Source organism: Lipophrys pholis, assembly GCF_963383615.2.
Source record: "Lipophrys pholis genome assembly, chromosome: 16".
NCBI lineage: Eukaryota > Metazoa > Chordata > Actinopteri > Blenniiformes > Blenniidae > Lipophrys > Lipophrys pholis.
Genome location: NC_137634.1, coordinates 5,463,833 through 5,491,462, shown reverse-complemented (window position 1 = coordinate 5,491,462; position 27,630 = coordinate 5,463,833). Strand labels below are relative to the sequence as shown.

Genomic DNA, 27,630 nt, shown 5'->3' with positions numbered 1-27,630 from the left:
GGCTTCACCTGACATTAGTGCTGTGTGCTCCTGGACTTTGAAATGAAAAAGAAAAAAGTAAAAGTGCTGACTCTTTTGACCGCTGGCTTGAAATGGAGCTTGTTTTTATGACTCAGTCGTGCTATTTATAGCTCCATGCAGTTCACATGCCCCATTAAGAACAACACATCACGTGCCAGGTCATGGGGCGAACATTGGCACTGGGGGGGGGGGGGGGGGGGGGGACCGTCGGCAACTCACTCTGACATTAGCAGAGACTAAATTTACCTGACATTGGACAAGGTGGGTGAGGTCTGGAGCGTGTGTGTGTGTGTGTGTGTGTGTGTGTGTGTGTGTGTGTGTGTGTGTGTGTGTGTGTGTGTCGGTGTCTGGGATGATGCAGAGAAAAATCAGGACGTGACTCAGGGATCTGGGTCTGAGTCCAGCCGTCACTCCGTGTGCTTGGAAACCTGCTTTATGGCACATTCATAATGCTGAAATGAGAACTACTGCTTCACTACACATGCACGAACGCTGACCGGACCCTTACAGCACCAATCATAAGGCGTTCCTCGAACGCCTTTGTCATCTGTGTCATAAGGGGGGGGGACACCATGTGAGTCGTGCTCGCACTGCGACGTGGTCCCGACCGTGTGATGGAGAAGCTTCAAAGCAGCTGAGGTTCAGTACAGAACGGATCGTGTTCGTGGATGTCGCAGTGCAGCATGGGAAGTCTCGCTCTAGTTGGGCAGGGACAGTCCCAACGCCGTCACCATGGCGGCCAGTAGGAGGGCGGAGCTGGCCAGAATCACCGCGCTGCCCGACCGGAACACCTGTCGGCCGTTGAGGGGCTGCACAGGCCTGAAGTTCCCCGTCAACGGCTTCCCGTCGGGGAACTGGAGCTCAGAAAATGTCTTCAGCTGAAAGGGCAGGAGAGACGCACAAATGTTAGGGAACGAGATTGTCAAAGTTTGATTTTGTCCACAAAGCCACTGATTTCTTGTTTTGTTTGTTTTATCAGCTCCATGCAGCAGTGCAGCCCCCCATGGAGCTGCTGGAGGTCGAGGGTCTTGTTCAGGAAAACCTGGACTTCCCAAGTCTCCAGTCCAAGTCTGCTTCTCTAACCCAGTGAACAGTGGTTCCCAACCTGGGGGGCCCAAACCCCAGGGGACACCAAAGATTCATGGAGGATCGCAAAGCAATCTTGGTTTTAATGGGGAAAACATTGATTTAAAAATAGCCGACTCAGCATTTAATTGGTTGACGTCACTAAACTACTAAGTTTAAGCATTTATATTAGAAGAGTATAATTTATTAAAAAAAAATGTTTTAAATACTATTTAAAAGTGTCTGCAGTAGAAACAAAGATAAGCGTGCAAAGTGTGCGGCTGGAGAAAAAATGGCGGCGCATCGGGCGAAAGAGAAAGATCAATCGGTTAAATGGAAAGAAAAGAGTGTATGAAGAGTTACACCGATTATGGCTTCATTGATGCAGTGGACAAGATCAGAGCTGAATACATCTTTTGCAATGAAAAATTGATGGATTTGTATTTGCATATTGAAAATAATGTACATAAATGCACAAATAGCAGTAAAACTGTAAATATTTAGAAAGTTGGACTTTAACAAATCAACAGACTGATGTAAAGTGACTGTAAAGTAACACAGGAGCAGATATCATAAGGCTGATCTTCTCTTCTGCTCCTTTTCATTCAGACTGTGTCTCACCTGCTCCAGGCTCAGAGGAATCGGGTTCTCGAACACCGTCCAGATCACCGACTCTGAGCAGCTCGGGGTCGTCAGGGAGCCTTTGTAACGGTAGTAAGAGGTCATGTTCTGCTCGGATGGGATCAGTTGTGCCAGTGAAATGGGAGGAACCGAGGTGTTTCCATCTGAAACCACGAACGTCACAAAAAAAAAAAGTAAAGAAAAGATGTTAGCAGCAGGATGAGGAAGGATTGCTCAGGTTCTGCTGAACGTCGTTACCTACTTGTCGCCTTGATGCTGCGCAGAGCGTTAATGATGGAATCATACTTTCTGTTTGCACTGTTGGATTTCTAAAAAAAAAAAAAAAAAAAGGAGGAAATCACAGTTTACATTTGCAGCTGTTGTCTAAAGCAATGTTGTGCAGGTTTTAAAGTGTTTACCTCGTAGAAAAATCCAAGAACTGCTACTCCCTCTGGATCCCTCAGCGCCGTCGTCAGATCAGTGTAATGACTCTTCATGTGAACAATGTGCAGCTGTCGGGGAGAAACAACGGCCGTTACTCCCTCTCACAAACTCATACGTTATACTGAGCTGAGCATATAGAAGACATGGTTCGTCTCATAACGAATTCAATTGTACCAGTTTACATGCGTCGCAACATCTGGGGGGATTTTTATATCCGTGGATATTCAGATTAAAATCAGAAGCAAAGGATTGAATGAACAACAAAAGTGTCTCTGCAGTCAATATTCATCTATCACAGAGTGATCTTTGTTAAAAAGTGGTATTTGGCAGTGAATTTAAGTTAAATGAAAATATTTCAGGTGTCAGACTTTCAGTTTTTTTTTATTAACTGGCCTGAAAGCCACCAGGATGCAACAACATACAAACTTTTAATCTCGGGCCAAAGAAACTGAGAGAATGCAGCCGCTTTATAAGAAGGTTTTTTTTTTATATTTCACTGTAATTTGCACCAGACGGTTTCATTAAAATTGGCTTCATGTCAAGATTGTACTAATTTTAAATAGTAATTGTTTGGTTTTGGAAAAATATTGACATTTGAGCCAATAAAACAAACTTTATGGAACATTTTTACCCCTCAAGAGAGAATTGGGCCGTATGTGTTTGATCCCATTGATTTAGATTGATTTTTACCGTTATTGTTTATTTGAAACTATCCACCATCATTTTCAGATGTCATCTAACCTCCATGGGATATTGCTCCCCGTCAACGGTGTGCTCGGAGCCCGGCCCTCCGTCTTTGCCCCAGTGCAGGTGGAACTGCACCGCCTTGTAGTTGCTGGGCAGACCTCCGCCCGAGATGGTGCTGAGATGAGGAACTCCGACCTGAACTGCAGCGGAAAACATCGGATACGAAGGAGATGAAATCACAGCCTCAGAGCTGCTCGACGCCCGGGGAGAGACTCACCTGAGTGTCCGTTGTTTTTGATGCTGCTTCTGAAGGTCTGCTGGTAGTTCTTGAACTGGAGCGGAGTCAGACGCTCGTCCTTCAGCGTCTTTCTGGTCACGATGTTGATGGGCGACTGGTATTGTCCCGCACACTCTTTATTGGCATGGTCCCATTTTTCTGGTGCTGAAACAAGAGAATTGTGAACATTAAGTGAGCTAGATTCATTTGAATTGATCAACAGCCATCCAGGATTGGTCCTGATCTATATCTCATCTATAAACTCTCTGTTGGTCAATTTTTTCCTAAATATCTCATCAAGTCATATTTTCATGTGGTTAATTCCTGAAAACATGCAAGAGTGTTAGATTTGTTTCATATATTTTAAAGCATGGGTCACCCCAGGACTCTTCATCTAAACACTTTGAAGAAACGCAGCGATAAAGTGGAGGGGAACCAGCATTATTGGACTCCTGATCAGCGAACCCCATTCGTGTGTGCAACCTGGGAAAAGTTCACGTCAACCAACAATTCTAAAGTCGAGGTTGAAAACCACAAAAGCCCCTCTGAGTGTCTGAGACGTTCTCATTTTTTTGGTTCCACTTGTACTTACCGTTGCACTGATGATCACAGCTGAACTGGGACTGATAGCACCAGTCTGCAAAAGACAGAGAACATTTGGACTGACATGTTGTCTGCACACACATTGGACGTCAACGGCTGAGACCATAAACCTTTGAACCCGCTGACTCTGCTTCTCCTCGGCCCGCTGTGGGAGCAGAATGAGATGTTTAGTCTCTTCATTCACGCTGGTTCGGGTTCCATGTATTTACAAACGTGTCCATTTTTATTAACAGTCTATTTTATTCCCGTCATTACAGACAGTCGATTGTTCTCCGGTTAGTTTAAGTCAACTGTTCCCCAAAGCCGCCCAAATAACACAGGAACTTGTCTTCCTATTCACCAAAAAGTTGCCGTTTGTGTTTTATCTTCCCGTGCTATCAGAATAAACGGAGCCAGTCTTTCTCCTCAGCACGGTCCTGTTCTCACATGTTTGTCTGCGGGTTTATTAATATTTCACAATTGGTTTGCATGTTTCCACCCTTTACCGGGAGACAAATATCTGCAGCTATCTAACGAATGAAATATTTATGAAAAACACACATGCCATTGAAAAATACAGAGGGGGGGGGGGGGGGGGGGGGGGGGTCTCCTGCTCTGTTATTAGAATTGTATGAGGACGTCTCCCTGTGTTTGTGAAGGAAGTCCTCGCTCGGTTCTCATGATGGTAACTCTTTTCCTCCTGCTGCTGCTTGATAATGGAGACTGAAAATAAACAAAGTGCGGGGCAAACATTAGTGGCGCTTCTGTGGTGCCATCATTCTGGTTAAAAGTCCGACGCGTGTCTGTTAGAAAGTCTCTCTCATTTCCTCTGCTGCAGGATTTGCATGCAAAAGAGAGAAAATCAGGGGCTTCTTGATTACTCTCCGCGGTCACTGCACGAGTGCATTAAAGGATTATTGTTCATTTCAAACCTTGACTCACTTTCGCCTTCAAGATCTGACAAGTGAGACGCACGAACGGTGATATTTTCAGCATCACAGCTGGCCAGCTGTCAGTCATGACCTTGGTTGGAGGAGTTATCTCACAGAATGTGACAGTGACTTCTAAGAATGTCATCTTTTGGTGACTTTCATTACAATTATGAGCGGTACTCTTAGACTAATGCAGGGTTTGACGATACAGTTGGAGAAAATTAGGCTAAATGTCAATTGACTTAATTATATGTTTAGTTATCAAAATGTTAAATCGAGAAAAGAGTTGAGTACTTCAAATAGAATGTGAAGATTTGTTCTGTAAGTCACTGCCGGTGGGAGCAGATCTGAAACCAACACATTTCATTGCATCCACAGACGTGTGCAGAGTTCATGACCCGGCACCTCTGAGGTCACAGAGGTCTAATGGAGCACACAGCGTGTGTGATGTGCACATCTGGAGAGTCGGCTACATTCTGCAAATATTACAACAGCGTGGTTGACAAGTCCAGAAAACCGAAGAGATAAACATACATGCATGAACTGTCACATATCACATATTTATTTTGAATTATTTTTTAACATACTTTAAAAATACAAAACTCAGTTCCCTTGAGTTTAGTCTAAAAAAGACCCAAATAGACAGTGTTGATTACACAAACTTTTGGGGAAACGTGTATATAAGCGTATTGTGCATTTGCTTGAGAAATTAGAATAGAATAGATTAGAATAGAATAAAATAGAAATGATTTATGAAATCTCAGAAGTAAGTTATTTTCATTTCACTCTATCAACACGTTTTCAGTGCGTTAGTCTTTATATTTGTGTTTTTAATTGATGATCTTGGTCCCATTAAGTCTGACGGAACGTGAAGACTGGCTGTTATTCTGGGCCTGAGCGCAGCCAATCACAGCTCTGTCCGCACAAGTCTCCGCCAATCAGCGCTCGGCTTTGATCTTTCGCGTGGCAGCGGCGCAAAGTAACAATGCGCGTGTGTTCAGTAGATCTGAGAGCGAGCTGAGGAAGCTGCCAGCGGGGCAAACAAAAGGCGGAGGGGAGGTAAACAAATAGGTCCCGTCAGCCGGAACGTCGACCACATCTGAGGCCGCTCGCAGTCAACTCGCAGGCGGAGGGAGACGGAACGTCTCGCGCCATTGTGTTGTGCGCGCCGAGCTGAGCCCAGCCAGACACAAACGGAGCGCGGCGCGCGGAGAAGAAAGAAGTTTCCGAGTGGCACATTGGGAGCGAGCCACGCCGGAGAGTGGACCGTGCAGGTTCCCAGTCACCAGTGCACGTGCGCCCTCCTGGGACCAAAACCTTGCAATGACGAGGAGGTGCGCGCGCTCTGGGGATCGCCGCAGTGAATTGATCTGTGACACTTTCGAAACTCGGAGGATCCAGAAGCTTCATGTTGAATTATTTGCCTGAAACAGACCGCAGTAAAAACCTCCCAGACGCCACATCGATAAGAAGTGTGACAGATACTTGAGCATGAACATACGTGCTGCGACAGAGTCAGTGAATCCACAAACACGTTTTAATGAGCAGATGTCTCTTTGACAACCTGATCGGACACTTTGAGTCGTCAAACGCTTCAAACCAGAGCGCCTGGCCGTTTTCCTTCCACACGTGCGCACTGAACCGGAGTTACACGACGCTCGTCGACTCAGTCAGTTGTCACATTTAATCGATTCCAATTGAGTCTCTCGTGTCAAAAAAAAAAACCTCGAGGTTTTATCTACGAAATTGTCGCATCTCATCTATAGTGAGGATTTGGAGATATAACACAGCTCTGCGCGTGACGCGCCTGCCTGCTGCAACGAGGACGCAAACCGCTGTGATTGGTTCGTTTCAGCGCGCATCCGAGCAGGTGCACCTGGGAGAGGGAGGGCGGGAGGGAAGGAGGGGGGGAGAGCAGGGTGTCCGGACCGCGGAGGCTCTGAGGGAATCTCAGCTCTGCCTGCTCGTGTCTCAGCTGATGCGGGATCCCGGTGTCTCCTCGCGCCCTTGAGCAGCGAGAAGCGCACGAGCCTGCGTGGCGGACACATGGAGAGACATTCTCCAGGTGCCTCCGGTGCGTGACGGACCGGGCAGGTGGAGGAGGAGGAGGAGGAGGAGGAGGAAGAGGAGACAGCGGGGCTTCTCTCTCTGCACAACGTTTTTATTTTCATTCATTTGTTTGTTTTAACATGTGACAAATTAAAGTCGTTAATATATATTAACTTTATCATTGATAACGACGCTGGCAAGACTGGAGGAAAGAGATAAAAGCAACTTGCAGCCTGGTAAAGGATCCCTTTGATTACAGAGTTTGATGTTCGATATAGAATTCGTTTCATATTCATTTTAGCCAACTTATTTTAAAAAATAAGATTCACAGATTTTAGTTAAAAACAGGCTGGAATTCTACATTTCTATAAAAATACTGATGCATTAATACCTAATTCCTGCACCATCAGGCAATACTGACATTTTCTCTCCTGAATCTATGACATGATTATGTTCAAAGATGATGTAGATAAAAGAAAAGCGGTGCCGTCCTGGTGGAGGCAGCCAGACTCACCTCCTGCTTCTGTGCAGGTTGTCCAGAAGGATGCCAGCAGGACGGGCAAGATGAAGATGAGCCGCTGCATGTCGGTGCGTCTCGGGCTGGAGGAGCGAGAGAAAGCAACACAATGACTTGTTTTTTTCCAATGTGATCGCATTCTCGCGGGGGGTCTTATACTTATCTATCACCATACCCCAACGGGAAAGAAAGTGTGGCCCCTCCCCCTTCGGGCATCGTCTCTTAATAAAGCTGAGCGTTGATGGGAGCTCGGATGAGAAGCGGCCTGTCGGTGCGCTCCAGACGCGCCGGAGCGGAGCGCATCATGGCTGCTGATTGAATCCGATCCGAGCTGGGAAGGTGGGAGGAAATCAGAAGGAGGTGTGAGACTGCTCCACAGGTAGCTCGGACTCCATCTTCACAGACTGAAGACCAGAGAAGAGAGTGGACGTCTTGATTTCCCTCTGCTCTTTTTACGCACGTTAGGTTAGAAACATCCACTGTGTTCATAATCACTTGCAGGTCCTGAATCTGTTCTTTTTTTCCCTCCTCTATCTCAAGTGTGGGGCTCGACGTTGAGAAAAGAAATTCTGATTTGCCTGATTTGTTTCTCCTAATTTATGGGAAGACAGGACGATGAAAATAAATATTCCTCATTCTATCTATACCTCACAAATTAAACAACAGCTGCAATAAAAAAAAAGACTAGATTTTAGGGTTAAACGCCTATAACAAGCAAAAGTTCTATTACAACGTCTCTAATTAGGTTAAAAAAAAAAAAAAGGACTTTTCAGGAATTCAACCATAAATAATAATTTGGTAAAGACCAAACATGCAGGAGAGTTGGGTCGTTGAATGATAGCAGAATTATTCAAGTAAAAAAAACCACTCATCATGGAAGAAGCTCTCCTCAGAGGTTGTGATAAAATATCCAGTCACTGATGTATGATCGGGTTGTTTTACGCATTTAAATGTGTTGTGAACTATATTATAGCCCTGAGCAATATAATTTATATTCATGTATCATAACTGAATCAATCTGCTTCAATCTGAAAGGAAAGGAAGCCACAATTCATAAGAGGAAATAAAAAACTGCCTGTAGAAACATTACTTCTGGTGTGTGGATGTTCTTTCCACAACTTTTTTTTTTTTTCACAGGAAAGTTTGAGCTGTCACCTTCATTTTCATTCACCGAGTAAAAAAAAAAACAAAAAAAAACCTTCATTGTGAATTATTGATCATGCTGAGTGAGTACAATGAAGCACATCGGCAGAAATCCCACATAAAAACAGGAATTAGCGGCTCCTCCTGAAACATTTCACCAGTGACCTGAAACAGAAGATCAGGAAATGTTTTCTTATATTAAACCTTTGTGCACGTGCAGACATTTATAGAATCACAATTTAGAATTCAGCTTCGTGTGCTGGATGGAGGCGATATGTGTTTCTACTCTTTCTGAGGAAATAACTCTTTGTCCTTTCTAACGGGCGTTACTGTGTATTCAGTGAAAAGATATATATATATTTTTTAAAAAAAAATCCATGGCAGTGAAGATTAAGTGATCTGATTGGCTGAACGTGCTGGTCTCGTTACAGAAGCTTCTCTTTGTGTTTTTCTCCATCTGGTGGACAAATGGAAGAAAAACACAAAGCGCTCGCGGCTCTTGAAGGTTGAACATCCAGGTAAGTTATTCAAAAGCACAGATGCATCATAAAAAAAGTATCAAAGAAAAGTTATTTATTTCTACAGTCACGTTACGAAGGTTCAAGCATTTCTTGTTTATTGTGAAAAATAAGCCTTCCTAAGATTATTATTGTTATTATTATTAAATGACCTATTCCTGGTTCACGTGTAACAAATCTCAATTTAATCATAAACATCTAGAATTTTACAGTTGGAATTAAATGATAGGAAAATGTATTTCATGAAGACATTCTTTAATGTATAAAAATAAATAATGGCAAATGTTCATTGGCCAGTTACTTGGTGTGTCATCTCACATTGTGAAATCAGATGTAAGAACATAATATAACTGATAAGGTAACTTAAGGTAGGAGTTGCTCAGTACTTGAATATAGTTTTACACCTCTCATCTCATCTAACTTGCTAAATAATTTGGTGATTTGTTCTCATTCTAAAAATGCTTGCTTCATTGTGAAATCCGTATTTATTTGGGAAATGTTTGGCTTTTTTGTCTCCGTTAGGCTTTTTTTATTTCTTTCACCAGTCACACAACTGAGCTTTATAGGTTTAAAAAGAAAATAAAGTCTTCTATCAAATACGTCAACACTTTTCATAACCACTTCTTTTATTCTGCGGCATGATGCTTTCAGGGTACCATGCACTGATATAAAGTGAGCACTTTAATTACAAGCTGCTTTTCTCCACCTACCAGAAAAAGAGCCGCTGATATTAATACCTGGGCCCGACTTCAGATGATTGATTACAAAATAAAAACTGTCCAGTTGTAATTAGATTTTTTTTTTTTTTAATGCAGGTTTTCCTCATGAGCGTCCATGAAAATGTGTTAAACAAGCAGTGACGTGGATCTTTGTGGTTCATTCTCATTTCAGACTGAAGGTCTGTCCGGCATTGGATCATTTCCTTTCACATTTTGAGATAATGGATCTGATTAACTGATTAAAGTTTTAAAAATGAAACAATTGACCAAAAAAAATGAAATTTTTTTTTTTAAAGCTCTTATAAAGAGAGCTTTACAAACTTGTGACTATGCTCCTCAACATTTTTTATAATGTTCTCTCGCTGCTTTCAGGTCAAACTTTTTGGCACGTCAAGGTGGAAATGTTGATGTTTGGCTCCCTCTTGTGGAGAAAATGGTGAAACGCTTTTTTTTTTTTTTTTTTAAACGGTGATGCCAGTGGCTCTTGCTTCATGGCTTGAACGTCACGAATTCGAGCCCAGACTTTGTGTTGAAGAGTGTGTTGAAGGCAGAGCCCAATAAAATAACCAAAGCAAACCAAGACTCTTGATATAATCTTTATTTAACCCATGGGATTTAAGTTTTACAGTGCATTTCTTTACAACAATTAATTTAGTGCCAATTTTTAGCCACCACTACAGATCAGATAACTAATATGTTACATATCTGAGCTCCTCTTAAAGGATTTTTGTCTTCATAACCACCGTGCAAACGTATCCCAATTATTAAGGTTGGATAAACCACAGAGATTAACTAATTCAGTGATATCCCATCGCATAGTGACATGGTTAGCCTCATTAGCGAACTCCACCATCTCCAGTTGCCTCAGTGTTATCAAGCAGCTAACTACCTGTACCATTAGTAAATACAGAGGAGGTCAATCAGAAACCTGCTGCCATCGGTAAGAAATGAAAAGGCTTTTAAAAATAGACGAAATAAAATATGGCACTATTGTCTCAAGGAACGACCAGTAGACACAAACACATTTTATTGAAAAAACAAAAGGGGGGGGGGACCGTGGCCAACCTCCCCAACCAGAACAAGTCCAGACACCCAGTTCAGTCTTTCCCCTGCAGCAGTGTGTCCTGCCGCCTCAACATGTGAGGACGAGTCATCAGTCAGATGGACATCAAGTTTTACGTGGACACGAATTCCATCACAAGCGTCTCCCAACAGAAACCTTCGGGATCGTTCCCTCGGTCACCAACAGCACCTCCAAAACAGCTTCGACTCCCACCAGAAGAGACTTTCCAGAAACCTGCCGTCTCCCGGCCTCGTTCCGTCGGCTTCGTCTTGACACAGCGAGCACAAAAACAAAAACGCGCAGCGCAGCAGGCGCCCGTGGGCCTGCGGGGGCCCGGCGCCGCCGCCACGTGGCTGCGCTGCAGAGAAGCACTGAGAAAGACAGAACCACAGACCGGGCATATACACAGTTTAGAGCGCACATTGCAGCAATGAACACACACGACCCACCAAATGTACATGAACGTATTTCCATCTAATTACCCACCGACTGTTACATTCAGGCTCAAAAAAAAAAAAGAAAAATGATGCAATGACAAAGTAAACAGCAGATTTCTCCATTTTGCTCAAGTTTGGTCTCAGATTCCCTCAAACACACAACAGCGAGTAGTGCACAAAATAAGAATACAAAATTAGACTTTTAAATACTGTAGCAGCAATTCTTTTCTTTTAAAGTTGAAAGCCTCCAGTTGAACAGGTACAGGCTTCGGAGTCCCCGACACGTGGAAGGGTGAGTGATTGTCCTCTGTAGTGCTGTCGGGAGGGGGGGGGGGGTGTGTTTGGTTCTAAAGGTGTGTGGACGGGTCGGAGACGTGTCTCGGGCAGGACGGGGCCGTACGGAGACAGCGGGACGCTGCGGCCCTCCAGCCGTAAAATGTCTTGAAGTGGCGGGGACGCTCCCTCTCCCACCTGCTGACCTGCCTCCACCTCTAACTGCACCTCCCCTCCAAAACGTAACAATTCCTCTTCACCCCCTCCTCCTCCACCCCTTCCTCCTCCTCTAACAGCAGGTCGGGGGTTCCACCGGCTCATCCGTCCTAAACGAGCGGGACAGAGCCGAGGCGGGCCGACGCTACAAGACGCTGCTCTCAACTGGAGGCTGTGGCGATGGCCTTCTTCAGCTGCTGGCTGCGGATCTCACGAGTGCGGGACTCCAGGAGCAGGTCGTGGCAGGTGACGCAGACCAGCACCGGGTCGTAGAGCTGCTGGTCCGGGATCGGCAGCTTCAGGTGGCAACAGTCTTTACAGAAGACGTTACCGCAATTCCTGAGAGCAAAAAGCACAGCGAGGGAAGAAATTGAAATAAGTGCACACAACGTGTCTGTTATTTTCCAGGAGGGTGATTCATTTTTCCAGCGTACGTAGTTCTGGCTTGTGCTTTGGAAGAAGGGAAAATGTGAATTTGAAATCAGACAAAACCTGTAAAGAAACAGGAGAATCTGACGGATTCAGAGCAGGAAACTTGCATCGTAACCATGAAACTCACTGTGTTCCAGATTCCACTAAGAGATTTATTCTCATCAAGTAGAACTTTGGTCTCTTTGGCCTTCCTGATTTATCATGTGGCTCCTTTATAACAAATAATCTACCAGGAGGACAACGAGCCGATATCGATTTATATCCTCATCAATTAGAAATTCTTGAGCTCAGCTCAAAAGTGACAATTAGAAAGAATCAATTGATTCCAGCACATCTTTCCTTCACATCCATTCATCAGTTTCTTGTTCTTCCAAATGACACAGCAGAGTGAAGCTCACCTGCAGTGGTGACGTCTCTTGGCGATCCAGAACTCACAGTCGCAGTTGAAGCAGTGAGAGGCCATGTGGTCGGGCACCCACCTGGTGACCTGCACACCGACATCAGAATGAGATGAAGAGAAGAGAGACAAGTGTTGTAACGCGAGGAAGCTCTGAACGACGCCGACCTCCATGTCCTTGCGCTCTACTCGATCCCAGCTGCCCTCGGACAGACGGTCCTCGCTGTGGGTGGACACCGAGTCTTCCTCGTTGCTGTTGTCCGACTCTCGCAGACACGTCTGCATCGGGAAGGGAAGACGGCGAGGGAACACGTTAAGCAGAGAGCTAAATGACGGCGACGGGGAACGTCAGAGAGGAAGCTACTCACGATGTCGTCCTCGTAGTCGACGTCGGGCTCTGAGGGGGGAGTGCCGTACTGTTTGCTCTCCAGCCTCATCTGCAGCTGTCGCACCTGCTGCCGCAGCACCTCCACCTCCTGCTTGTATCCCGCCTCGATCTGCCGCAGCCTCTGCTGCACGGCGTCCAGCGGCACCGGCAGGCCGTCGTCGTCGAGGTAGGCGGGGGCCTGCGGCGGGGGAGGGGAGCTGGAAGCAGACGGTGAAGAAAACGACGCCGGCAGGAGCTGATGGCCGGCCAGGGAGTGGCTGCTGAGAGCGGCGGCGGCGGGTCCGTACAGGCCGAGGTAGCCGGTGCTCCTGGCGCCCGACAACCATCCAGGCTGCACGGGGCTGCACAGAGCCTCCCTGCGACAACACTGAGACACGTTGGCGGCGGTGACGCCCTGCGTGCGGAGAAGTTTACTGGCGAGCCGGCGACTCTGGTAGATGTTGGGCTGCTGAGGCCGGCCGCCACCAGAGTGTGCGGCGCTGCTGCAGGCGGACTGGACCAGACCCTGGACGCTCTCCCAGTGGGAACTGAGCAGGGCCAGCTCGGAGAAATGGCTCTGGGAGATCAGGTGGCGAGCGGCGAGCTGGCTGCAGTCAGCGGGAGCCGCCGCACGCTCTCTTCCTGTCCTTGTGTCCTTCTGCGCTTCGGCTTGTAGTGGCAGCTCGGGCTTCTCTTCATCACTCGAATGATCCTGGTAAAGATCTGTGCAAGGCAAGGTGGGGGGAAGCTCTGCCTCGTCCGTGAGAGTCTCCGTGGAGTCCTCCAGAGGAGCCGTTAATGGCTTCAGAGACGGCAGCCTGACGGGTTCAGGATGGCGGCTCTCTTGACCATCAATGCAGTTGTTCAGCAGCGAGGAGGGCGAGTCGGCTGCAGGTTGACCACTCTTGCAAGGAAGAGGTAAACATGGCTCTGACTTATGAGAAGGTGAGGCGGTGCTTTCTGCAGTCCGACAGGGACCCTCAACCTCCAGCAGAGGCTGCGGGAGTGCAGGGTTTGTGATCTGAGGCAAGGCTTGCTGGAGGACGGGAGTGGAGAAGGCAGTGAGAGCCGCTGTAGCGTCCTGACAGAGAGGGAGGGGGGGGAGGGGCAGGGAGGGCAGAGGCTGCGTGGTGAGACAGGGCTCCTCCAGCGTGTCGTCACTCTTCTCCATCACCAGCAGATCCTCGAAAGTCTTGGCTGGACTCCGATGTGAAGCCGGCTTCCCGGCGCCGTCCTCGCCGCGGTCCGACAAGACCTCGTCGAAACCGTCTGCGGTGGCCTCGTCCACTGCAGGGGAGGGTTCCAGTGAGGGGCGACCGTCCTGGCAGTGCTTATTGAGGTTTGGGTCGCTGGACGTGCGTGTCAGAGGCGCCCCGTTGTCAAAAGCTGACAGTAAGTTGTCCATGGAGCGAGTCTTAGGAAGCCTGGAAATCAAGAAGCAACGAAGGTGTTAAAAACTCTCTGTACCTTTAATTCAGAGCTCACGGAATTTAATTGTGACTGTTCACACTTTAATCAAAGTAAAGCTACGATCAGAGTTCACTTAAACGACTTATCTTAGATGAGCTTCTTTCCTGTTTGGCATTACTCTTATTTAGCTTTTTTCTTCCTCTTAAGTTTGATCCAATCATGGGAGATTCTGATGTTTAACGGTTGCATACGATTGTTATTCGCACTGAAGTATCCCAACTTTTACGGAACTGTGATAGAAGCGGATTATAATCCACTCAGACTATCATACATTTTGATTTGATGGACTTACGAGTTAACGAGAGCTAAATAAAAAGGCACAACAGTTAAGAGGATGTGTTAATATCAGTTCTATAAATGCTGGTGTGAGATTTTGGGGGGGATCAAACCGTGGTACCTGTCCAGAGAGCGGGGCGTGAGCTCGTCGCCTGTGATGGACGGGGGGTGGTAGAGCTCCACCGAGTCGTCCACAGCAGTGCAGGGGGAGGACGTGGGCAGGTAGACCGCCGTCCACAGCTGCAGAGCTCGGGTATGGCAGACTGGGTGCAGCACCTGGCAGACAGACGCACGACAAAGCCGCAGAGCAAAGTCAACACACAGTCACGAGGCCGCCGATTAGTACTTTACTGCCGCCTTATCGTCACACAACTCTTTATGGGCAGGAGATAGTGGGGGAGATTCAATCACACGCTTTCAATCCGTCACCACAGAGACAGCTAAGAAGACAGAATTTGGCATCGTATTCTGCCCCCATTAAATAAACCAATTCAGAGAGGAGGGATGGAATTCACCGAGGCTCGACATCAAGCACCACGATTAAGACAGAAAACTGGAAAGTACCATGTCATGACTGGGGATGTAAAGGAAGTTCTGGAAGTTCTTGTTTCCAGTGCGAAGCAGCGACCACACGGAGCAGGTGCGCTTGTAGATGTTCCTCGCCTCCCGCTCCCGAGCGTTGTTACACAGAAACGTCCCGTACAGACATGAATACGTGTGCTGCACCAACTTCACCTGGATGGACAAAGAAAACACATCAAGTTACGATTTTTAAAGCAAATCTGAGGTCCGATCCTGTAGAACCTATTTAAAAACGTTAGACTTCATTGAAAGTCAAGTTCAGATAGTCTCTGTGAGTAGAGAGCAGCGAGTGCTCACCAGGAAGGACTCGTTGAACTCGAACAGGCAGGGGAACTGTTTGAGCAGCTGGTGAATGCAGTCCAGCCACTGCAGGAAGACGGGACACTGCTCGCTCACGTCGTCAGCGTTCTCCTGGTGGCCGCAGCGGTCCCCGAACTTATGACCGAAGTCCAGCCACTCAGTCTCGACCAGCACCTGAAAACCCTGCGGATCACACGGGAGTCAGAGCGAGAGCTTCATTAGAGAACAAAAACCAGAAACAAACTAGAATCTCCCTCCATCACTGATGAGTGTAACGGTTCACCAACCCTCAGTTCAACTTTCTGTCTCGCAGCTGTTTAAATCAAAAAATTAAGCCGGGCGAGAATCTTATTTCCTCTGAGATTTTCCAAGAAATTACAACATAGAATAGTGGAGTTAAATATATTTTGACAATAAACATTGTTAAAACTGAATTTGGTGTGAATATAATGGATTTTTATTTTTTTATATGAGCAAGATTTGAAAAACACATCGAATGTAAAAGGTTTGTATTTAATATAACCTGCACCCCTAATTATACTATTGATTTTTTAAAAATCATTTCCAGAGGAAGTCTGTCATGTACCAACATTACAGTTTAATTAATGCTTCATCGATTCCTGTTAGGGAAATGACTTTTCTACATTTAACAAATCCTATTTTTAGTTAACCTTAACTACACATACAAGGAGCAGTGGGCTGCCTCTGCAGTGCTCAGGGAGCTGGTGCAGTAACACAGTGGGATTCAAACCTTCAATCCCAAGTCTGCTTCACCAGTATCTAGACTACCGCTGCTCTCTGCCACCACCGTTCTGCATGAGGTTGCACAGAGTCTCTGAAGTGTTTTCACAAGACAAATATGACACTTCCTGGATGTTGATCAAATAACTTGTATCCTCCTTGATTTTAACCGAGGGAAGGAAGAACGCAAAGTTTCTAATCAAGGTTTAGAATAATTACACAGATGTGAAGTGTGCAGGCCCACCTCTAAAGTTCTGTAGTAAGGGTCCAGCATGATTTTGGCCAGGGCTACAATCTGGGGTGTGCGATCCCACCCGTCTGAACAGTGCACCAAGACGGGACGGCCGTCCCTCTCCACCGCTGAACACACCAGCGCAGCCGACTTCATCATGGCAGACAGGTGCTGAAGCCAACGGGTGCTCTCCAGTGCTGAAAGCCAGCTAGAAGGACAAGGGGGGGGGGGGGTTAAACAACTACTGTATGATATTATGCAGTATGTCTGAAAAGACACAGCAGCTTGGGTAACACAGGGTTAATCGACCTATATATCTTTGGAAGCCGCTCTGCGTCATTACACACCTCAATCAATGCAACAGCTGTAGATAACAGGTTAGTTCACTGACAGTGATGTCACCTATGTACTTTGCTTACGCCCACACAGCCACAGTGGTAAGACACAAAGGGCCGACATGTAAACAGTAACAGAGAGGAAACACGCTGCACACGTATGCACTGTGGACAGACGGGCAGCTGGTTAGCCCAGCAGGAGAAAGACCCAACTGTGTGGCGTTCCCATCACTGTGTGGTGTTGCCTTTCAGTGAGGTGAAGAGAGAGACGGGGGGGGGGGGGGGGGGGGGGGGGGGGCTCACAGGGAAAGGTCAAACAGATCAACTTACTTTCCGGGATCTGGGATCTGACTGCAGACGGTTCGGAGGGCCTGGAAGCTGTTTCGGATGGCGTGAATGTTCGCCATTCCCATGAACATGACCTCGCACTTTGGGTAGTACTCTGAATACAGACAGACATCTCTGATTAGGGTCATTGCACATTGTATGACACAGGAGCATCGTACAACATCCATTTTCATACAAATCCCTCAGGTCTATGACAGTGCGTGTGGATGTTTCTTGTCGATTCATTCATTAAGGAATTCATTTTTAAGTATCAATTTCCTTCTTTCCAAATAAGCATCGAGACTCAGATCTTCCGTTTTCCTCCTGATCTGAAAATGTTGAGACGTCGACTGTGTCGACGCGTCATGTCACCACCACTTGAAGTGAATCAATAACATTTTCTTCCCACAGTACCAGCAGTGGAAATGTTCCTGCGGCCTGGTTTACACTCCCAAAATTACTCCTGCTTGAATCCACTCAAACAGGATTTTAAATTTCAGCACAAACACTGGAGAGTGGAATCACCGACTGAACCCTGAAGTTTCCAACAGAAAAGCGGAGTCAGCGCCGCATGTAGGATTTTCTAATGGCGCGAGTATTTCCTTCTGCCGGAGGGAACTTCACAGCGTGAACTACTCCTGTAACCCTCTGTGACCTGCAGCAACACCTTCAGTCTGCAGCAGTAAAACAGGTTGTCAACAACTGGATTGTGCAACGTTTTCAGCACGGTATCGAGGTCAGCAGCGACGCCACATGACCCCAAGACACTTCGATATATTTAGCCCTCATCAGTCTGATCCCTTAAAATGATTCATATCCCTCTTGTTTTACAGTCAATGTTAGAAATTCTAATGCCACTCCATGCCATGACTTAGATTATGATAATAGCGCAAGTACACGGTTTTACTAATGACTGGTAATTACATTAGTTATTGCATTTAAAATGGCAAGAATTGTGTTATTGGCAGGTATTATATTACAGGCCATTGTTACATTACTGATTGTTACAGGCCGCCATTTTAAAAAGAGAAATAAGTTGTGTAAAACATTGAAAAGCAGGTTTAACCACACATGCATATTGCTAATTGGCATTTTCTCCTGAATCCCTGAGCTGAATTGGATGCAATGTAATTAAAAGCACTCTGGATTGAAGGTTGAGTACTTCCTCGATGTTGGCCACTCACCTTCACATTCACAGCCTCCGCCCTTGGCCCGGTTGGCCACTGCAGCGGTGTACGAGCGAGCGTCGAGAATCAGCAGCTTCAGTGGCACAGTGTTGTCATCGCAGACGGAGGCGCCGGTCAGAGAGGAGTCTGCAAACACAAGGACGGCCAGAAGATTGATTTATGTCGTGATGAGAGAACACACATTCATGAATGGATGAGAGGAAGGAGAAAAACAAAGTAAAGAGCTGAGTTAACAGAAACAACATCAACTGTAACCCACTGAAAATCAATATCTGCTCTGATGACACCGCCGAGGTGTTACTACTGGTAACAATCCCAAGTGGACAGACCTGCTCTCCACAGCTCCAGCTGAGAAAGACAAGTAATTACTCCAACACAAGCTCAACCACTTCCCTGTGCGTTCAGGCGCCGTCGGGCTGCCACTCACTTCCTCGACCTGTTGTTGTGCATGAAGCAATTGCGTCACTAAATATACAGTATTCTGACAGCATGGTCAGCATCATCTTTGAACGTTGTCAAATGTAAAAAACTGAAACCAAAATCAAGTCTGAAAAATATATAAATGTGTTAGGGCAATCTACACAGAATGACAGCTGTCCTACTTAAGAGTAAAGCTCAGGGTTACATAACACTGATAGATAATGCATGCACTTCCCATTTAAAAAAATTAAATTAAATCAGAACGTTTAATGAATAAAGGACTATCGGTTGTATAACGCCAATAAATGTGCCATGTTTGAATATGCAGACCATGACGCTTGGTGATTTGCCGTTATGTAGATTATTATTTCTCCCTACTGCCGTTTTTTTTTTTTATATTTATTTGTAATTGAGGGTTACTGAGCATGTGTGAGTTTTCTCTGGTTTTCTCCCACAGTCCAAAAACACGAGTTGAGGTTAATTGTACGAGAGAATCTGTGTGAGTGTGTGGGTGTGTGTGTGTGTGTGTGTGTGTGTCTGATTGATGGACTGATGACCTGTTCAGTGTGTAACCTGCCTCTAACTATTATCAGCTGATCAGTGGCCAAGTATGGATGATGGATGGATTTTCAACCGAATGAAGCGATACATAAATAAAAAAAAAAAAACATAAAATACATGCATGGATAAAACATTGGGAGAAAAACTGAGAAAAAGACAAGCACATGTGGCTTTGGCGTTTAAAGCCACATGCTATTTTTAGGTTTTTCTGAATAATGGACTCAGTCATGGTATAATTTTAAGGGATCCGCAATATTTAGTCTTTCATAATGTGATCAGGTTGCATCTTATCTAAGACGCGTTGTTGCAACTCAGAACTAATCTATATCTATTGAAGAAGCCTATAAATTTACTACCAAGTGTAAAAATTATTGCATCTTTTTGCAGTTTGTTTACATTCCGCACCTGGTCGGAAAAATGAATATAGTTGCATCAATTGTCGTCACGAGAGTGTTGCATCTGTCCAAGCTGTATCACTATGTAAGCACAGCTTTGCATTGTATCTCACAAGGTTAAAGGAAAAGCTTTACCAAAGTCACTGTCTGAAGAGTCGTGAGCATCCCCACGCTGCCGGCCGGCCGGCGGGCCCTTGGCTCCAGTGTCCATCTGACAGGCCCTCGCAATGGATGTGACAAGATATTCATCATCCGTGTTCCTCCAGCCCCACCAGCTGATCTCAGGCTGGCTGCAACGGGCAATCACTGCTCCATTCTTCTGGTGTCTGCAGCCCAAGGGTAAACAGTCAATGAACAGAAACACAGATGCATACGATGACTGTGCCACTAAACCTACCGGTAGACCACCACAGGGATCCTCTTCCAGGACCTGAAGGAGGCCACGCTCTCCAGCTCCTTGTCGGTGATCCATATCGGAACCAGGAGCTTCTGCGGGTAGCTGGAGCACAACCTGCAGGAGGAACAGGAGGTCAGAACTTTTAAGAAAGGAAGAGCAGTTCATTATACTGCCTCGTCTTTCATGATGAAAAACAACAGTGGCTTGAGCTTCTGCATGCACACATTGTGCAAAATGTTCTAGATTTCAGGGTCAGCGAGGAATCGATATCTCTCAGGTCCTGACGGAGAACAAATCACAGTGTTGCTGCTTCACTCCATCTGTCTGGTCTCCTCCTTCTCTTCAATTCCAATTGCTGACCGTCTGAGGAGGGAGGGAGAGACACGAGTGTGTGTGTGTGTGTGTGTGTGTGTGTGTGTGTGTGTGTGTGTGTGTGTGTGTGTGTGTGTGTGTGTGTGTGTGTGTGTGTGTGTGTGAGTGGGAAAGTGAAACAGTGTGCTGAGTCATGGGCCTCAGCAGGCTGCAGCTTGTTTAATTAGCTGGTTGTCCTGTGTGTCTGTCTCCCTCAGCAGGATGTGCTCTCCAGAGCCCTTCCAAGCAGACTGACCTTTTTTCCCCCCAGTTTTTCGTAGCATTTATTTGCCCGGACAGGAAAAGACGCAATGATCTAAAGGTACCGTACACATATTCACACATTAACTGAGTGCATCGTTTCTCCAGCGTGATTCACGAGTGTGTTTGGGATTAGACTTTGGAGTACTGTTGACCTGAGGGATCGGACGAGAAGAAGAGGAACACACAATGTTCCAGGTTTCTCCATTTTGAAAGTAACACAAAACGTGAAGTAAACAAGGAAGCAGTGATTACAGTAATAAAGCAATCTCTTAGAAAATCACTATTTAACTTTCTCCTCAATATTTCTTCATATCTTATCAAACTTGCACAACTTTGTAAACAAGCCAATAGTTGCTTAGAGTACACACTAATGCAACGACTTTTGCATTTGGATTATTTATTTACTTATCCTAATACTCTTCAGAGTCACAGAAGCTACTACATAAACGTATCCTGTGTGTACTCAAAAATGTTGATTCAGACACGTCAAGTCTCAAATTCCTGTTTGAAGCGTGTTCCTCTTAAATCCTAGTTTCAAGTTTAATGCGACCTAGAGTCCATTTCGGAAAGCAGGTAAAGTGAAAACTGTGTTTAAGCATAATTATTGTTATTATTGCGCTCAGCATTTCTCTCTTTGGCGGTTATCGCCTCATATCTGTAGAGCACAAACAGTATCAGATCTGCTAAAATAATTGTCAAGGATCAAAGCTACTGTTAGTGGAAGCTGCTAATCATCAATGTATTGGTCTTTTTAAATAGACATCCATAGACTGAGACCATAAAACTATAAATGAAAATTAACCTGCCTTTATACTTTTTTCCCCACTTTTACCAGCTTTCACATGCAGCTTTTACAACATGGGTGTCAAATATGAGGCCTGTGAACAAAACCAGCCGGAAAAGGCTTCAATTCTGTTGCTAAACCACAAAGCAAACTTTAAAAATTTCAAAGAAAAGTTTTTTTTTGTTTTTGTTCCAACACATTTCTGAAGAGACATAAGACAACACTAAGACCCGAGCTGAGATATTGTGACACTGCCATGAATGCTGGTTGAATCCAAGTGGTCTCAAAGCCATGCTGTCAGGGTGACATTGTAAAAACCTGCATGACGCAACAGTTCTTTGGACATGTCAGTGCATTTTGCACCAGGAGGTTTGGTTAAAAATGGCTTTGTGAAAAAGTTCAAAAAGTTGGCATGGCACTATTTGACCAGTCCGGCTGACCCGGGATGAAATTGGGCTGTATGTGGCCTCTGTTTTACACTTTATTTTAATTCCAGTGTCACTACACAAACCTTCAATGCAACCACGTCAAAAAGAAAACAGAATTACTGTCCACCTTGCAGGATCATTTCCATTACAACTCTCCTAAACGCACAGCTCAACGTTAGAAAAATCTCTCATCGAATGGATTACAGTTGCCATCGTTGCTCAAGAAGATACAAACCTGAAATGCAGTACTATCTTCCTAAAAAGTGAAGTAATTCAACACAATATCGAAGGTCCCGGTTCCCAACAGAGCTTTGACACACAACGCCGAGAGGTGCAAAAACACACGAGCCGTTCCTCACACAATGTGCTCGGTGACATTGTGGTGACAGTGTTTCTAGTCCAGCCTGATTCGAGTCATCTTCTCCGGCACAGCTCTCAGACATCCCCGTCAACCTCTGCCACTCAACACTCACTTCCAAACCGCCATTATGCCCCTCACAGAGAAAGTAATCTATACTATTACTGCTCCATACAACATGCATGGCTGTCAGGACCGAGGAGTTGAGCTATTTATGGTGAAGGATCTGTGACATACTTGTAGTTGCAGTTGATGTTGGACACTCTCCAGATGTTCTGTGTGTCAAAGCCCATCCTCTTCACCTCCATTTCCATTCTCTGGCGCACATGATCACCTGTACACACACACCATGAGAAAATATGAAAAAGAAAAACCAACTCAAATCATCAACTCAAGATTGTGTGTTTACAAATTCACAAAATATATGTAGTGAAGAACAGAACAAGTGTAGACCTTGGTAGATATTGAATTTATCAACTTGGGAAATCTCAAAAACAATTCCAAAGTCCAAATTCTCATTGAAATACTGCAGTAACTAAAATGGGTCACAGAAACTTTTTTTTTTTTGGGGGGGAAATCAAAGTAGTTCATTAATCTGCTTAAGTCAACAAATTCAGAAACACAAGAAAACTTTGAAATAAGTTTTTAACAACAATAGAAAGTACAGATCAGAAAATAAATGTTGTGAAAACCTTTCTCCAAGGTTTCTGTGCTCTTAGACTTCAGTTCAAAGTGGTTATATTTATGTGCCTACCTGGACGACAGAGATGCACATGCTGGTCTTCGTCATCAGCGCTGCCTCCCAGACACCAGGCGTGATAGGCCAGGGCGAAGAGGTCCTCCAGCCGGGACGGGTGGGCGATGGCTCGGTTCAGACGCTTCACCCACTCCTGGCACTGCTTGAAGGTGGAGAAGTGGCATCTGGGGGGCAAATGATGCAAACGTAAGAGATGCAACGAATCAAACTTTGCTCACAAAAAAAGCCAAATAAAAACCCATCTGTTAAGGGATTTAAAAAGGGGCAATAATTTGGCTGCCTAATGACGAGGAACCAAGATGTCACCAAGGATCTGAAAGCTGCACTGGGTTTGAACTTTCCAGATGTTACCAAGCAGGTAAGACTTGATCAAATTTAAATTCATTAAAAAATGACAAAAAAAAACAAAACAAACAACAAAAAAAAACCATTAAATTATATGTAATTAAAATCATACTTCAGAAACATGTTGACATCATTCCGTTTAGTCTTTCTGGTCGTTCTGTTGGTATTCAGGCACTTGAAGTTTTTGGTTTTGTTTAGTCCTTCCTTATTCATAAGTCAGGAAAATGCACCAGGAACAAAATTATAAAACCAATTACTGGTGTCTCTCACTTGACTGAATTAACTTTTGATCCACAATTTTATTTCCACTCCAAAGCTCTGGCATACAATACCACAAATATGAATGAACTTAAGACGCAGTCCCAATAACGGCTAATGCAAATTATTAACCAATATCTTAACCATTAATCAATATTTCCTGAGCCAAGTAAAGTTATTACAACCCTTATTGCTCTAATAAAATGGTGCTACGGGTGATAAGGCGATAATTTCTTCCAGAAAGTTAAAATCAGTTTCCCTATTATGTTATTGATTCATGTGAGGGCAAGAGCTCTGCGATACTGTTTGTAATCAGAGTGAATGCAGCAGACACCCTGTAGAGTGTGTGTGTGTGTGTGTGTGTGTGTATGTGTTACTCACCTGACAATTTTAGAGTCTTTGCAGATAATGTGCAGCTGAAACATATCTCTGCTCTCCACGCTCTCGATTAGCCTCAGAGGCACCTGTAGGGGGAGACAGAGGGCGCAGGCAGTCAGCCTAATGTCCCACAGTCTGAGCACACAGCACATCTGCAAAGAAGTTACCACCCTCTGGCCAAGCCCACACCGACCCCACGTTGGACACATGAAGCTCAGCTTCAGGATCTTTCTTTCGTATGCCAACTTTGCCTTTTTACCCAACAACAGCTTGTCTTGTCAAGCTTTGGAAGCTTTTTGCAGACACACTTCACAGAGACTAAAATTTTAATGAAAGGGCTGTAAAGATGTAGAAACTCTTCTAAAAACAGCATTTTATTTTTAAGTAGGGAATTATAAACCATGGCAGCAAATACTGCAAACTCATAGTTTGCCTTCTCAAGGTCAGACTTGCACCATCATTTTGTGGTGTGCCGTTTAAAGAAAATGTCCCATCCAGCTGCGTGTAAATTACAATTTGTCCTAGGTGCATTATGATCTTGTGACCAAGCCGTCTAGACTGTGGCAGAGGGTGGCATTTCATCATATGGTACTCACAGATATCTCATTGTCCACACCTGGGTAGGTCTAAAACACAGTGACACCATGGAGTACATACAGAGAGGAGGGAGGGAGGGAGGGAGGGAGGACACAACAAGACAGGAGGAAATGGAAAAATAAATATTAACCAAAAAGAAATTCAGGAAACATAGGGAAATGAAGAGTTAAAAGGAAAGAAAACACCACAGAGGCTGCGAGATGAAAGGTAACTAGAGGCTCATGCTGTGTGCTACCGACAGCACATGACCGGGCTGGTAATCATGGAGAGAAAGACAAACACCGACACGAGCAAAGGGCAACAAAACAGCTCAGAAGTAGGTAGGTGAGTTGTAAAGAGAGGTGTGGGTGAGAGTTGATGGCCCGTTGCCATTCACACAGAGTTCATCTGAGTTACTGGGGTCAAGGCAGAAGCCTGCACGGTAGGAAATCAGTTGGATAGAAACTGTCAGCGCGCTCGTCTTGTTTCACAGTGCTGGAGCCAGCCAAGGTGAGGCCGTGTTTTCAACATTGCAGTGATCAGGCCTCACTGCCTCCTCCTTTTCAAAACCTCATCATTTCCAGAAGCCAGATCCTTCTGGAAAAGATGACAGGGATTTGGGAAGGAGGAATTTCACTGCCAGTGAATGCAAACAATTGGCCCGTTTGTATTTGAGCAAAGCCTGACGTCAGCAGGAGCACGATGGTGGACACCGGTGCCAGTGGGGGGCGGACCCTTGTAGCCTGGATGTCACATTAAACCGCTCCCATGTTAGGATCAGAAGGCCCGCCGCTCCTGTGGTGCAATCCGAGTACAAACAGTCATCTGCCAACTCTATACTGGGATACAACAAAAACTGCTTTTCCTGCACCTCGTGCAAAACATTTGCAGGTTTATTTGCCTTGTTGGCACAGTAATGTCTTTATAAAAGTTATATGGGCAAAGGGAAAAATACTATCAGTGTCCAAACTGAACATTACATCCTGCTCCTGCTATTGGCCTCTGCAGTGGCGTGGCTCAGCAGCAGTGATCGGGCAGACACTCGTGCCATTTGTGTTTAGGTGAAAATGTTGGAGTTGTTAATTTTTAAGTGTCCAAGTTGTGGACTCACATTGATTACAGAGTCCTTGAATTTGATGTGGAGCCTGTAGTTGGAAATGGCAATGATGTCTTCATCGGCATGGCCAAGATATTCCACCCCTTCCCCCTGAAGAACTGGGAAAGGAACCTGTAGAACACAAAACAACAACACTGATATCTGTTCATAAAACATGGTACCCGACTTTGTGTCCAATCAAATTTTAATTGTATCAATTGTTGAAGATGAGTGACAAGGAAATGTCAGTTCTTGAGGAGTTTGCAACACACACATTTCATTCATTCTCACTTTCACCAAACTTAGGATCACAGGGAACTGGAGCTGAAACAGCCAACCGTGGACGAAGATGGGTAAACCCTGGATAAGCCGCAAACACATCGGGACAGAGGAATCACAAAAATAAAAACTCTACACAGTAACAACCAGGACTCAAACCTCGAACTTGCTGTCGAGTTTAGCACTACAGCACCGTGCAGAATATCACTGTATTAAACAATGGCTCATAAAAACTATTGAAATCCAGTTTCATTTGAGGCAATACTTGGAACCACACGCGCACGAGTAGTGTGTTTTCTTCTTTCTACTCCAAGTGATACTACAGGAAGACAAAAGAGGCACATAAGAAACTGTGTGCATGTGTAGCTGTCCAATTAGCACATAGACACTGTACAGAAGAACCTTTGTGAGAGCTGAGTGCATGTTGGTGAGCCTGAATGAACAGACACACAAGAGGCAGAGCTGACCGAGACACAGAGAGAGTCTGTCCGGTACCGACGTACAGCCCGGGATACCAACCTGTCCATTAAAACGCTTTGTTTTATTGCAGTCACAGCCCAGATTTTACTTTGGTTCCAGCAATAACCTTACATCAATTAGTCCCAACATCTTTAAAATGTTTTACAGTTTGCTTGGTGGAGCCGGATTAGCAGCTTCTTTATTGAATTTCTAAAGGTTTTAATTTGTTCGACACTTCAATGGAATAGAAATGATGCACTAAAACATGAAGCTCTTTTTATAAATGGTGCTGACAAGAAGGTATTAAAGTCTAACTTCATGTAATAAGATCATTTCCCACTCAAGTGTGTGTGCTTATATATATATATATACACACACACACACACACATGTTCTTTCTACCTATGAAAAGGTCAAACATGTGGTTAAAGAAGGGAAGAGTGCAATGGCGGTCTTACTTCACACTCACAGGCCTTCTTCACACAGTTCTAGCCACTTTAAGCCAATGACAGGCAGAGGGGACCACAAAAGAGGACAACAGAGTTGCTTGGAAACAACGTTACCTCATTTTGCATTAGCATGCACTGCTGAGTCACGCAGAGGATGCATGCTAAAAGAGATGCAGTGGGGCAGATGGGGGGGATTATAGCAGATGACAGAAAATCAGGCTTACTTGAAACGTTGGCCCACACTGTTAAAAGTGGCGCCTCATTTCATGGGACACGCACCGAAGATGTGGCTACAAGTTAACCTACAAACAAGACTTTTTGTCTCTCAAATCAAGGGAAATCTACCAAACAGACAAAAGTTTAGATGAGTTGTACATTTTATCCATCAGTGAGTCAGATTTCTGATGAGTCTTAGTCCAGAGCAAAATAAATAAGAATGGAAACCACTGACATAATACTGCACCTGCTATTGCTACCGCAACTGAAAATGTGTACGCAATTGCTCACAGGAAGCATGATGAGGGGAAAAGAGTACAGCTTAACTTGGGAAATGGAGCACGTAGTACTCGGCCGTCACACACCGACTGAGCCAAATATAGGCAGCAGCCCTCTTGGCAATGTGCACTGGGACTTTGCATTTAGAGATCCCTCTTTCTTTTCAAATTGCAAAACTTCATTTACAGGAATCCAATTAAACATTGGTAGCAAAGCACTAAGATAAATCAGTAGATACCATTTGAAAGGACATGCGACTATTTTTGCATTTGTGTGGATGTGACCAATTAGCATCAAATGCAGCTCTAATAGTTGCACGCTCTCGTTTCAGCCTTTTCAGTTGCTATGTGTTGTGCGCTTATCTGCTGTAG

The 27,630-nt window shown here is 45.0% G+C and overlaps 2 protein-coding genes across 3 annotated transcripts in view; both read right to left on the bottom strand.

The window, feature by feature from the left end:
- Nucleotides 1–719: 719 nt before the first annotated feature.
- On the bottom strand, nucleotides 720–8,276 carry ca4a (carbonic anhydrase IV a; the record flags this gene model as incomplete). Its single annotated transcript, XM_080484080.1, has 8 exons — nucleotides 7,193–8,276; nucleotides 3,708–3,752; nucleotides 3,116–3,280; nucleotides 2,893–3,038; nucleotides 2,127–2,219; nucleotides 1,970–2,036; nucleotides 1,708–1,871; nucleotides 720–899 (listed from the first exon to the last, which is right to left on the bottom strand). Exons 1-8 carry the CDS (start codon nucleotides 7,332–7,334, stop codon nucleotides 720–722), a joined length of 1,002 nt encoding a protein of 333 aa, XP_080340206.1. The 5' UTR covers nucleotides 7,335–8,276.
- Nucleotides 8,277–10,155: 1,879 nt separating this feature from the next.
- mtmr4 (myotubularin related protein 4) overlaps nucleotides 10,156–27,630 on the bottom strand; it is a 36,910-nt gene continuing 19,435 nt past the window's right edge. For both annotated transcript variants that reach the window (XM_080482589.1, XM_080482588.1), the window contains 16 exons: nucleotides 25,594–25,710; nucleotides 23,910–23,992; nucleotides 22,923–23,089; nucleotides 22,406–22,502; nucleotides 19,984–20,097; nucleotides 19,722–19,912; nucleotides 18,208–18,336; nucleotides 17,027–17,138; nucleotides 16,374–16,569; nucleotides 15,386–15,571; nucleotides 15,071–15,241; nucleotides 14,628–14,782; nucleotides 12,762–14,184; nucleotides 12,562–12,672; nucleotides 12,395–12,483; nucleotides 10,156–11,903 (listed from right to left, as the gene is read on the bottom strand). In XM_080482589.1, the coding sequence (XP_080338715.1) occupies nucleotides 11,726–11,903; nucleotides 12,395–12,483; nucleotides 12,562–12,672; nucleotides 12,762–14,184; nucleotides 14,628–14,782; nucleotides 15,071–15,241; nucleotides 15,386–15,571; nucleotides 16,374–16,569; nucleotides 17,027–17,138; nucleotides 18,208–18,336; nucleotides 19,722–19,912; nucleotides 19,984–20,097; nucleotides 22,406–22,502; nucleotides 22,923–23,089; nucleotides 23,910–23,992; nucleotides 25,594–25,710 (3,519 nt within the window). In that variant the 3' untranslated portion in view covers nucleotides 10,156–11,725. The remainder of the gene's footprint in view (nucleotides 11,904–12,394; nucleotides 12,484–12,561; nucleotides 12,673–12,761; nucleotides 14,185–14,627; nucleotides 14,783–15,070; nucleotides 15,242–15,385; nucleotides 15,572–16,373; nucleotides 16,570–17,026; nucleotides 17,139–18,207; nucleotides 18,337–19,721; nucleotides 19,913–19,983; nucleotides 20,098–22,405; nucleotides 22,503–22,922; nucleotides 23,090–23,909; nucleotides 23,993–25,593; nucleotides 25,711–27,630) is intronic.